General features: G+C 59.5%; 1 protein-coding gene across 7 annotated transcripts in view; it reads right to left on the bottom strand.

The window, feature by feature from the left end:
• The window catches only part of ADCY6 (adenylate cyclase 6), a 33,454-nt gene that overhangs the window by 17,355 nt on the left and 3,789 nt on the right, over positions 1-12,310 (bottom strand). For 6 of the 7 annotated variants that reach the window (XM_055125899.1, XM_055125901.1, XM_055125900.1 and 3 more), the window contains exons 2-20: positions 10,306-11,161; positions 7,079-7,228; positions 6,630-6,751; positions 6,434-6,545; positions 6,216-6,343; positions 5,671-5,829; positions 5,458-5,599; positions 5,249-5,377; positions 4,995-5,020; positions 4,680-4,827; positions 4,451-4,548; positions 4,213-4,300; positions 4,013-4,129; positions 3,753-3,911; positions 3,376-3,554; positions 2,137-2,172; positions 1,923-2,052; positions 1,439-1,702; positions 643-847 (exon numbers count right to left, since the gene is read on the bottom strand). In XM_055125899.1, coding sequence (XP_054981874.1) covers positions 643-847; positions 1,439-1,702; positions 1,923-2,052; positions 2,137-2,172; positions 3,376-3,554; positions 3,753-3,911; positions 4,013-4,129; positions 4,213-4,300; positions 4,451-4,548; positions 4,680-4,827; positions 4,995-5,020; positions 5,249-5,377; positions 5,458-5,599; positions 5,671-5,829; positions 6,216-6,343; positions 6,434-6,545; positions 6,630-6,751; positions 7,079-7,228; positions 10,306-11,160 — 3,247 coding nt within the window. In that variant the 5' untranslated portion in view covers position 11,161. The remainder of the gene's footprint in view (positions 1-642; positions 848-1,438; positions 1,703-1,922; positions 2,053-2,136; positions 2,173-3,375; positions 3,555-3,752; positions 3,912-4,012; positions 4,130-4,212; positions 4,301-4,450; positions 4,549-4,679; positions 4,828-4,994; positions 5,021-5,248; positions 5,378-5,457; positions 5,600-5,670; positions 5,830-6,215; positions 6,344-6,433; positions 6,546-6,629; positions 6,752-7,078; positions 7,229-10,305; positions 11,162-12,310) is intronic. The other variant, XM_055125903.1, reaches the window with a different exon arrangement.

The following is a 12,310-nucleotide window of genomic DNA, read 5'->3' as shown; positions in this document are numbered from 1 at the left end:
TAAGAGGCATGGCAATATGGGTATTAAGATGTGCTTAACACGATGGCCTCTTAGTATCTGCATTGCAAACCATAATGCCCAAAAGTAGAGAGAGTATGGGGAATATTGTCTGCCATGGAGGCAGGTGGGAAGGGTGGGAAGGGTGGGGGTATACTGGGGATATTGGTGGTACGGAATGTGCACTGGGAGGGATGGGTGTTTGATCATTGTGTGATTGTAACTCAGACATGAAAGCTTGTAACTATATCTTATGGTGAATCAATGAATTTTTTTTTTTAACGTGCTTAAGCGGCTGGAGCGATAGCACAGTGGGTAGGGTGTTTGCCTTGTGCGCAGCCGACCCGGGCTCGATTCCCAGCATTCCATATGGTCCCCTGAGCACTCACTGCCAGGAGTGGTTCCTGAGTGCAAGGCCAGGAGTAACCCCTGTGCATCGCCAAGTGTGACCCAAAAAGCAAAAAAAAAAAAAGTGCTTAAAAATTCCTAGCACATAACAGACCTCTGCTATGTGATCTCTGTTCCTAATGTTGGACATTATAGGAGATGAAAGAAAACGAGATCCCTGAAGAGCTGTGTTGTATCTCGGATCCCCTGCACCCCCTGTGAGTTGCCCCTGGAAGCCGTCCTTGGGAAACCTCTCACCAATCTTCATCTGGAAGTTGTTGAAGGAGTGCTCATTGATGTACTTCATTTGCTCCATGAGTCGCATGGCGTAGTCAGCCAGGGCAGTGACGTGGGAGCGGCCCACCTGGTCGTAGGTGCTGGCGTTCAGCCCTGAGGCGGCCATGTATGTGCTCCCGATCGTCTTAATCTTCTCCAGCTGCCGAAATCGCTCCTCGCTGATAATCTGGACAGCACCAGAGAGCCAAGTGTCCAGCCGGGAGGCCAAACCCAGCCCGGCCCCAGGGCTCAGTGCTTGCCATGCCCTGGCCCCCTGCCCCACAACCCCATCTCAGCAGGGCTGAGGGGCAGAGAGACAGGCCTCCTCACTCAGCAGCCATCAGAGCAAACAGAACCCCCGGACTGGGCCTGGTATACAGCTTCAGGTCAACTCAACAGCTTCCCACAGAACCCAGAACCCAATAGGGCATTGGGCCTCAAGCCCTACTTTTGAGAAACTGAGTCCCAGAGTGAGTGAGGAAGTAACTTTCTTCCAAAACAGAGATTATGCAGTGGCCAGCCCCTCCCCCAGAGCGCTTCTATCTTCTCTATTCAGGGACCTTCCTGCTTCCTGGCCCTACACCTGCTGTCTCCCAGGTGAGGGTGCCCGACACGTGCCCCGTCACCTCCCTCTTCGGCTCCCCCACAGTCATACTCTGCCCCACGAGGGCTGACCTTGGTGCCTCTCGGACACCACTGGGCCTCAACCAATTTCCCTTTCTCCTCATGCCACCCTTTGCCCGGGTCCCAATTACCCCCTAGCCCTGCAGACAAGTACCTCATCAAAGTCAGCGATGATCTCATTGAGCAGCCGCAGACACTCCACACCCTCGTTGTTGGCCTCCAGCTCCACGTAGAACTCGGAGAAGTTGGCAATGGAGGCGAACATGACCGCCACGCACTCGCAGGACTGATAGTAGAGCTCGTCGTTCCTGCGCTCCCGGGCCAGGAAGTGTGCAGCCACGTCCTTGGGCAAAATGTTATGCAGCAGCCTCCGGTTATACGCCTGGAGCTCCTCCATCTCCTCCTTCTCACCTGTAGCCTGCGGACACACCTGTCACCCGCGGCCCACTCTCCCATTCTCCAGGACGGCGGCATCAGAGGCGCTCACAGGGGAGTGGGCCCAGACGGCAAGAACAGCAGAGCCCCGGGTGGGCTCGGGGTGGGGTGAACCTGAACTGAGGGGCTGGCCAGGCCTCCCGGGTTTGTTGAGCCCACCCTGTCCCAGACTCCTCCCATCTCCTGAGGACCCCGTCAGTCACCTGCAGTTTCCAGAGGAAGTCCAGGCGGGCGGTAGATTCTACCTGCTGGGCATGCAGATACAGCGCCAAGGCAAACACCAGCAGAATCACAGGGGTCATATATTTGAGTGCCACCCTCCCTGTCACGGGGCTGAGGGAAAGCAGGAGCCGGCTCACCATCTCACGGGGCTGAGCTGTTTGCGCACAGCCCCTACGGCCCCGAGTTCTCACTCACCAGTCTGGGCCGCTGAAGGTCTCGTTGGAAGAAGCCCTGGAAGGGGAAAACAAAGTCATCAGTTATTCCCAAGTTTCTGGGTGGGAGCAGAAGGGGAAACAGCTTTCACGGGACACATACATAAACGAGGCACTGGACCAGGCTTCTGCTTCGACAAACTTACTCAGGGCTTTGGCTACACAGAAAGATTTCACTCATGCAGGACACAAGGAAACATAGTAGGGGAATAACTAAGGCCCAAAGGCAAGAGAAAGGAAGAGCAGGAGAACTGGTCCTTGGTAGGAAGTTTGCCACTGGGGAGGGGGGATTGGTCAGGGAAGAGACCACCACAACAATGCTAGATGGAAGTGGCCCTTTTGCACCCGGACTAGATGCTGAAAGGAGGGAAAGCGACATGCATGATACCTATGAGTAACAGTATTGTAAACCACAGTACCTAACGGGGAAAAAAGGAAACAAGAAAAAGGTGCCTGCCTCTGGCAGGCAGGGGGCGGGAGGGAAACTGGGGCACTGGGGAAGGGACTTGTGTGGGAACACTACACCTGAAACACAACCAGGATCATTTTTTAACTCTAATTCATGTGATTCAATTTACAAAAAAAGGTAGAGGAGGGTTATTGAGACTGATAGAGGTTCTTCTTACCTTGTGATCTGGAAAAAGTTAACTAAGTCAATTTCCTCATCCACAAAAGAGAGATCAAATATAAATAATGCATGTAAAAGATTTAGCGGACACTTGGCATACAGTAAGCCCTTAACCGAAGTTAGTTACTGTAACCTTTACTATGGCCCCATCATACTACCAGCTTTGTCATTCTGACAATGCCAAAACAGAGGCTCAGAGACGTTAACTCACTTGCTCAAGGTTACACAGCTAATAAGCAGCAAAGCAGGGATTCAAACCCAGTGGTTTAGGAGGTTTTAGGATTTTTTTTCTACCATGCCACATTCTAGTCACTGGTCACAAGGGGTGGGCTTTGTAAAGAGAAAGCCAGAGTCCCTGTAGAGTCCCCAGAGGCAGAGGGTATAGTTTGACCATGGCTCTCTGCTTCCCAACAACTGTCGGCACAGATGTTAGGAGGGTTGCTCCGACAGTGCTCTGCCAGTTTCTTGGTCTGGGGCTTCCCCACAGCCACCGACACCCCCACGCCGAGAGCACCAGGGCCTGGCAGAAGGGAGGCTCCCAGTGACACGGCAGGGCCCAGGCTCCGGAGGACCGGGAGCTGAGGGTACACTCACAAGCCATGGACGCCGAGCAGCAGGTCATAGTTGTCGAAGACAGTAGCCGGGGGCCCCAGCAGAAGCAGCACCAAATAGATGAGCCCCAGGACAAAGGTCATGGCCAGCTTCCCGATGCTGCTGATGTGCAGGAACACGGAACTGGCCAAGAGACTCAGCAGCACATTCCCAACAAAGTACTGGGGGAAGGCGGAGACCACAGTGAGCCATGCAGGACAGGCTGCACCCCTCGACCCCGCTCTCCCCTCACCTCCACCCTCCCGGCAGTCCCTGGGCCCTGGCAGGTCCAAGGCTCCCCAGTGCCCACACAGGCCAGGCACAAAGGGGCCCTATCTGGTACTGATTGGAACCCTGACGCCTGCGCACTGCTCGGGCACCTCGGGAAAGCTGCAGGTGGGCCCCGGGCCCTCGCATAACGGCGCCTCCTGGCCCAGAGAGTAATTGAGCTGCTGCAGGTGGCAGGCGGTGACAGCTTCGGGTGTCACGTTCAGGAGCTGGGCCGCGCACGTGCGGATGGGGGTGTGGTCACAGGTGAACTGTGAGAGCAGAAGAGGGGAGGCTGTCAAGGGACCGGGCGGGGCGGGGGCGCCCATAGGGGCGGTTCTGCAGAGGGTTATGGACCTGCCCGTGCTCGTACCATGCTGGCAACCGTGGAGGCGAACACAAGCAGCACCGAGAAGATGCCGACGGCCGTGCTGTGCGCGCGCGAACGGACGATGCTTCGGGACAGGCGCCGCAAGGCCGCGGGGAAGAGCTGCCCGGGGAGGGCTGGGGTCAAGGCCAGGCTGGGCTTTGCGCCCCTCCCTGCCCCCGCCCTTCCTCTTGGACCCCACATACAGAGCCGCAGGAGTAGACGGCACAGGCCAGCACCGTGAGCAGCAGCAGGACGAAGATGGCTGCGTAGACCCCGAGCATCAGGGCGGAGCTGGGGCAGACAGGGCGGAAGGTTGCTGTCACCCAGGGAACACCCGGGGGTCCTTGTCCCCCCCCACCCCGGAGCAGCAGGGTGCACAGGCCAGAGACTGGGGCCTCAGTGGGTCAAGGAAGCTCCTGGCAAGCGAGGGGCAGGGCTCACTGTGGGAAGACGAGGAGCTGGATGAAGGCGATGAAACAGAACACCAGCAAGGCGCAGGCCACGTAGGCGCCGAAGCGTGGGTCCACCTTGCGAGAGTACTGTGGGAGAGGCCAGTGTGGGGGAGGCAGGCCCACATCTCCTCATCCCCCAGACCTTCCTGCTCCTCGCCTCTGCCCAGCTCCCCACCCCAGCCCTCACCGCCCCCCCACAGCCCTCACGGCCCCCAAACCTTCTTCTCCAGGTCCGCCCTCTGGAAGGTGAGCAGAAACCGGCGCACGTGGTCCTTCCGCAGCTGATCGATGCTGCGGGCGTCGATGGCCCGGCCCAGGAACTCATCAACCTCATCCTCAGGGTTCAAGGCATCTTGGGCACCCCGGCTGAGGGCAGGGGAGATGGTTCACCAGGGGCAGGAGGTGACACCAGCCCCCATAGGACACATGGAGGTCCGGTGGGGAGTGGCCTCAGCTCCCACAGCCCCGTCCCAAGGTCCCGAGGTGCAATGTCGTCTCCCTCTTCCTCCTCCCTCCTCAGTAACCTGACTTACTTGTCTTTGCTGGAATCATCTATGCCCTGGAGAAAGGGACAGAGTGTACGCGTGAGGTGTGGGCCGGACCCAGCCAGCTGAACAGTCCCTTCCCACTGCCAGCTCTGTGCTGGGCTCCCCTCCTGGGTACTTCGGGGCACGCTGACCCCTGGAAAGAAACCAGCCCTCCACCCCCAGTGCCAGAAGCAACATGCAGAGACCGCAGTCATGAGGAAGGCAGAAGCGGGTGGGAACAAGGCTCTGTGGCCCCTCACCATCTGGCGGAACGCCTTGGAGTCCTTGGTACGGGCGAAGGCGCGGTCGGGCACCCAGCGCGGCCCCAGCCCCTCCATGGAGTTGGCCCGAGTCCGCTGCAGCTTGGCCAGCATGGCCTTCTCCTCCTTCTGCGTGGGCACACAAGCAAGGCTCAGGGGGGCTCTTCCCCGGCCCCCACCCCCTCCCACTCTCTGGCTCGGTCCCTGACCCGCTTCTGACTGGCCCCCAGGATGAGGAAGGTCTCGATGTGCTGCTCCTTGAGGTAGGCATTGCGCTCGCCGCCCCGGCCTGGCTCCACCTCATAGTCCCCGTTCAGGTACTGCAGCGTGGCCCGAGTGATGTGGATACGGCTGTGTGGGGAGATCAGGGTGAGACCTGGGTGCCCTAACTCACCCCACCCTCACCCCCACCGCATGCTCACCCAGCGCGGCCCCCAGCCTCCATGTGGTTGGCCAGCGTCACATCGTTGGACCACACGTCAAACTGCCACTTCCGCAGGCCCAGGACTCCGCAGTGCACACGCCCGCTGTGGATGCCTACTCGCATGTTGACATTCACGCCCGTCACCTCACGCACCAGTCTGGGGAGAGGCAGCAGCAGCTCAGCTCCTGGCACGGCCCCCACAGTCCCCACCCGGAACCCTCTCACTGGAGTCAAGCAGGCCCAGACGCAGGGCTCAGGAGCAGAGCCCGAGCCGGACACCGACAGGACCAATCCTGGAGAACTGTGCCCACAGCAAGAGAACTGTGGCTGCAGTGGAGCTAAACTGGGGAGGAGGCTGCCCTCTGTCTGCACGCACTCAGCCCAAGCCCCTCCCCCGGCTCAGTGTCTCTGCATGCTGGAGACAGAGCCGTGAGTCTCAAGCCAGCATCAGCTGGGATTAAGGGCACTCCTGAGGACGTGACAAGGGGGCGGGGCAGCAGGGGCACTCTCAGGCCCAAGAAGCAGGTGGGGGACGCCACTTACGAGATGGCCTCGATCATGTCCACCCCCATCTCCACGCAGCAGTGGGCATGGTCCGTGCGAGCCTCGGGCAGCCCTGACACACAGTAGTAACAGTCCCCCAGGATCTTGATCCTCAGGCAGTGATTCTCCTAAGGGGGGTCAGACAAAGGCAAAGCGGTGACCCCCTGCCGGCACCCCACTGCCAGGCTCCGGCCCTCCAGCCCCAGCCCCACCCTCACCGCGGCCAGCTTGTCAAACCGGGCAAAGAGCTCATTGAGGGTCATGACCAGCTCCTGCGCGGTGCACTGGGATGCCAGGCTGGTGAAGCCCTCGATGTCTGCAAACAGGATGCTGTGGACAAGGCAGAAGATGGAGGGAACAGGGACCCTCTGGGACCCCCAAGCCCCGCCCGCTGCAGGCCTCCTGTCTACCCACCTGACATTGTCATGCTTCTGGATGTAGATCTTGTGGAACATCATGTCCTCTTTCTTTGTGTTGATGTCTTCTTTCATTTCCATGGCAACATGCTGGGGTAACACGGACAGCAGCAGCCGCTCCTAGGTCGATGGTTTCCACAGAGCATCCCATTGGCCTCGTGCTTTGGTCCTTCTTAGGCACCCACATCCTCAGAACCCTTTGACCCGTGTGGGAACCTGAGCCCTTCTGGTCCTCAGCCCGGTCTTCTCTGAGGTGAGCCCTTACAGATATACGTCCCAGCCCACACGCTCTCGACCCCTCCACTATGCTTGCATAAATGCCCTCCCGACCCCTGGACAGCACAAAAACCAGGGTCCAGTGGCCCCCGGGAGGTTCAGTCTGGGAGGACATTCCACAGAGCTGGACTGCAAAGGGGGTCTGGTCTGCAGTCGGGGAAGCGGCCCCACCTGCTGCCGATTCTCATGCTGCAGGTGGAGCCGGGCCTGGATGTAGCCGCGGGTCTCCTGGAAGGCCTGGCGCTGGGACACCTCGGCAGGGTAGTGTGTGCAGATGCCGATGACATTGGTGCAGAGGAACAGTAGCACGTTGGCCCCGAGCTGCAGGGGCAGAGGCAGACAGGTGAGCACCCCCCGCATAGGCCCTGAGCTTCTGCGGGCACCCTCCCCTGGGGAGAATGCCGGCTCCTATGCCTGCCGGTCCCTTCCCCACAACACATGGCCTGCTCCCTACGCGCCTCCAGCCCGACAAAAGACGAGATCTTTTCAAGCACGACACTTGGAGCAAAATGCTGACCAAGAGCCAGGTGGGTGACGGGCACAGCCCTGACACTACCACTTCCTGCTCCGCAAATGCCAGTCCTGCATGGGCTTTCTCCACACAGCTGCAAGGGCCTGAGAGCTGCCACTGCCTGCAGGCGACCCAGGACAAATCACCTCATCTTTCTGGGCCTGTTTGCTCCCGAGTACCTGGAGAAGGAGGCTCAGTCTCCAACGTGGCCCTGCCTGCACCTCACTCACTGGGCCTGTCGACATCATGACACATCTCTTAGCAGTTGCAATGTGCTCGGACCCTAGAGCAGCCGTAGTCTGTACAGCAGCTCACATAAGACTCACACTCAGTGAAATAGGTAACAGTAATCCTTTCTGTCTGTTTTTAGGCTTCTGTGTTTTGAGGCCACACCTGGAAGCACTCAGGGGCTACTCACAGCTCCGTGCTCAGGGGACCACACAGTGCTGGGAACAAGGGTCAAGCATGTACCAGCCCTCTGAGCTGCCTTCCGGGTGAAGCTCGAGAAGCTAAGGAACTTGTCTAGTGTGAGACTTGAGTTCAGAACAGTCTGACTCCACAGACGGGGTCCTAAACCTGGGCCCCCCCACATCCCTCCTCACTCCACCCTCACCAGCCTTCTGAGCCCAGCCTCAGCCCGAGTCTGGGAAGCATTGAGTCCACTGACGAAGAACGTCCCTAACGGGGTGCGTACTCCCACCCACACTCAACTCAGTTAGCGCTCTGCCCCAGGACTGCTCAGCACGCCCCCACCACCTGCCACGTGGGGTAGTCTCAGGAAGCTGCCTCCCTGCCTCTGGGAAGGCAGGGGTTAAGCTGCACTGGGGCTCCACCCAGAGCTGGCCTGGGCTGGGGCTGGGCGCTGGTTTGGGGAGAAGGAGGAAAGAGCAACCACTGGAAGCTGGGCTGGGCCTGGAACTAGAACTAGTCTGACATGGGCTCCTGCGGCCTCAGAGGGTATGTCCCACCCCCTCGTCCCCAAACCATCCCCAGGACTGGCCGACTGGCCTCCTGGCCTCCCTTCCCAGTCCAGCTCATTAGCCCCCTCTTCCAGGCATGGGGGGGCACATTATCTCCCTTGGGGGTTTCTAAGAATAGCCCCTAGTGGGGGAGAAGGAAGGGGGGCAAACCAGGCAACTTCCCTTCCTGGCCCCAGGAGCCCGAGAGGAAAATGTGAGTCATGGTGGAGGGAAGAAGGGGGCCTGGAGCCTGAAATAGCTCTGTCCACAGACCCCGATCTGATGGCAGTGCAGCGGCTGGGGCGAGGCCCCGAGCAAGGCTCCTTCTCACTGAAACAGCTCGGTCCACAGGACCCCGGTCTGATGGGCAGTGAGGCGGATGGGGCGGAGGCCACAGGCAAGGCTGGGTCTCGGGTTTGGTGGGTCTCGGAGAAAGCAGTCTCCTTGCCTGAGCACAAGGGCAGCTGGTTCAGGAGGGCTAAAACGGAGACCAGCTGCCCCCCCAGAAACCCAGGCACCCCAGGGAGCGCAGAGAACGGCGTTCAGCTCAGAAGGGGTGCGGGCAGTGCTGGCCCCATGACTGGCACAGGGCTGAAGGAGACTTCTCCACCTGCACAAACGTGCCTGCCAAGACTGGTCGGGCTGCAGCCAGGTGGCCCTGGGGAGACGGAAGGCTGGCACAGTCGTGACCTCCATGAGGTTGGCCCTGCCTCTGGGCACCGTGCCAGCTGAGCACAGAGGCAAGAAACCCACCCATCCCGGGCACAGGGTGGAGGGGAGGGAACCAACGCCAGATTCCTCCTCCCCAGGAGGGTAATCAGCAACACAGCCTAGCAGAGGGGCCACGCAAAGGTGGGGACTAGCCGGGCAGAAGGCTCTGGCCCTTTAAGTGCTGACAGTACCCCCTGGGCACATGCTCCACAAACAAACAGCTATAAAGTTACTTTTAAAAAGGTACATTCTGTTCCAAAGCAAAGGCTGGGCTGCAAGGCATGTTGCCAGAGCACCCAGCTTCTCACCCGGGGCGCCCCAGGCAACTTCCTCCTCGTGGGTGGGGCCAGGGTGGGCTGTAGGCCACAGCCCGGGGCTCGGCAGACCTGACTCCCTCAGTGACATGGGGCACAGAGCAGAGCACCCCCTAAACCAGAATGCCTGCGGAGGGGTCTTAAGTTGTCTTAGTGGAGGGGCTCTGCCCACAGCAGACCCTGAAAGATCGATTCTGCAAGACCCCCCATCTCTGCCCAGGTCAGCAGGAGCACTGGGGCAGCAGTAGGCCCACCGCATGCTTGGTCTCTCTGAGGCTCCGGACGCCTCTTCACAGACCACCCCTGGTGGCACTCTCCGCAGGGAAAGCTGCGCCACACTCGAGAAGGTGGGGTCCCAAGAGGACAGTTTTAGAAGCTGGGGCCACTGGGTGGAGAGCGGCGAGGGCACGGCCCACTGGAACTCCATGACCAGGAGTTCCGCCTCACACGCCACTGGAACCAAGCCCAGAGGCAGAAACCCTGGTGCCCAGTGGAAGGAGGGGAAGCAAGAGGACGGCAGACGCCAACACCCTCTTTTCCACATCAGCCCTGCTCACTGTCCCTGTCCTCTTGGTCCAGGGGTCACCACCTCTTCCGGGGCTAAATCAGTCCCTTCAGATCACCCCGAGAGCTGTCCTTGGCGGCCTGCGCTGCTGTGCTCACATAGGGTCAAAGAAACCAAGATCCCTTGTTTCTGCTCTCACCTTGCACCCCACCAGTGACCATCTCAGTGACCTCAGGCTTTGGTGATGGCTGGGGTGCTCCCCCAGCCCCATGCCCGCAGTGCCCGCCCCCCGGCCCCAAGTCAAGGCTGTCCCCGGAAGCTCAGCCTTAAGATTCATTGTGCCATCCCTGCACCACGTGTCTCCCACCCCGTGACCAGACTCGGCCCGTCCCTCTCACCTGCTTCCAGAGGAAGGCGTCGCCCCGGTTCAGCTGCCAGGCCAGGATCAGGTGTAGCGTGGAGAGGCCCAAGCCGCTCAGGACAGCTGCCCGCATGCGGATGGGCAGGAGCGTGTAGGTGATGTAGACAAAGAACACGGGCCCCCAGAGACCCACAGAAGGACTGTGGGGGTCAGCTGCTAAGGCGCCCCCCACCTGCACTGTCGCCAGGATGCCCAGCACCACGTAGCTCACCACCCACATGGAGTCCTGGCGGAAGCTGTGTCGGTTGCACACCACCATGAGTGCCACGAAGAGGGCCGCGGCACAGGCCAGCAGGGCCACGTAGGCCGGCTGGGGACGCGCCGGCGCGGCGTGGAAGGCCAGCAGCACAGCCATGAGCAGCACGAGCACCGCCATGAGCAGCGTCAGGCTGCTCTGGTTCATCTGGAAGAAGTAGCGCTGGTACAGGCGCTCCAGCTTGGCCGAGCGGAACTGCTTCGACTGGAACACCCGCACCAACCGGCGCCAGCACGAATGCCCGCTCCTGGTGGCCACCTCGGGCACCACCTCGGTGGCCCCAGCCACCGATGTGGTCTCTGTATCTTCAAAGCCCAGGGCCACGGCCCGCAGGCCCAGCTCTGTGCCTTTGCCTGGGCCGCCCCTCCGGGTGAAGGCTTCCCCCTGCCAGGGGCAGCGAGGGGGCACGGCAGGGGTAGGGCTCGGCGGCTGTGCATCCTGGAGGCAGCTCATGCGAGGCGTGCAAAAGCCACCCGTCCGAGTTCCACGGTGCCCACGCTTCTGCCCATTGCGTTCGCCCCAGGCTGTTTTCCGCTCGTCCACTTTGGGTACCAGGAGACCACCAAACCATGACATGCTGCGGAGAGGGAAGGAGTGAGATAGTGTTCATCCTGCCGCCGCGGAGGCCACCCCCACCAGCACTGTCACTGACTGAGCACTTTCCACACATTGTTCTCATAGTTACTGAAGACAAAGGTGCCCACGTAAAACAACTGACATAAGGGGCCAAAGAGATAACACAACATGCACGGTGCCTGTCTTGCACATAGATGACCCTGCTTCCATTGCCATATCACATATGGTCCCGCAAGTACCATGAGGTGTGATCTCTGAGCACAGAGCCAGGAGCACACCCAGAGCACAGCCATGTTTGCCCCCACCACCACCAGAAAAAGAAAAACTGATACAGAGGGAAAAAGCATGGTTTGCGCGAGACCAGCAGCCACAGAAGTATGAGAACCAAGATTCTCACCCACATATGGCTGACTCCAAAACAGTGCACCGAAAATTCACCTCTTGTGTGAAAGACACAGATTTCTTGGTGGTTTTAAAGCATGTATGACTGCTGGGGATGAGGCTCAGTTACTGAACCACATGTTGTGGCCCCAGCAAAGGTGTAGGAGTTATGGGGCGAATCAAAGCGCACCCCCTCAGGCTCCTGGAGGTGCCAAAATTATCCCCCCAAAAACATCATCGCTTGATATGACAGTTTTAAATGTTAACAAGCCTGTCACATTTATCAGCACTCCACTGAACAAATGATCATGGGATAAATTTCCCCCGTGAGCTGCCAGTGACCTCTGTGTGAGAGGGAAGCTGTCCACACATATGCCACTACACACTCTTCACACTGGAGTCAACTTCCTCTTCAGATCACAGCTCCACAGTAAACCTCCTCGGGCAAGGGCGCTCAGCTCCCCTAGCTGAGAACAGACCGAATGCAGACCCCGACCTACCCTCACATGTGTCTCCCACTGGATTTAGCATCGCTGCTTGTTTAATGTGTCTCCTTTCCTTTGTCTACAAACTCTGTGACAGTAAGAATGACAGCTCTTTCACTCAGCATCTTAACCGAGGGCCAGTACGGAGCCTGGCTCAGGAGAGAGTCAAGCAAGGTGCGTTCAGAAGGCAGAAGGAAAGGTGCTCCAGGGCTGCGCTGCCCTTCCTCTGCGGCACAGCCTCTCAGCCCGCCACTGCTGGGCCCTGCTGCTCCTCCCGGGCATAG

The sequence above is a fragment of the Sorex araneus genome, chromosome 2, assembly GCF_027595985.1.
Source record: "Sorex araneus isolate mSorAra2 chromosome 2, mSorAra2.pri, whole genome shotgun sequence".
NCBI classification, from domain to species: Eukaryota; Metazoa; Chordata; class Mammalia; order Eulipotyphla; family Soricidae; genus Sorex; species Sorex araneus.
Note: the sequence above shows the minus strand (reverse complement) of the source record. Positions and strands in the feature narration are given on the sequence as shown.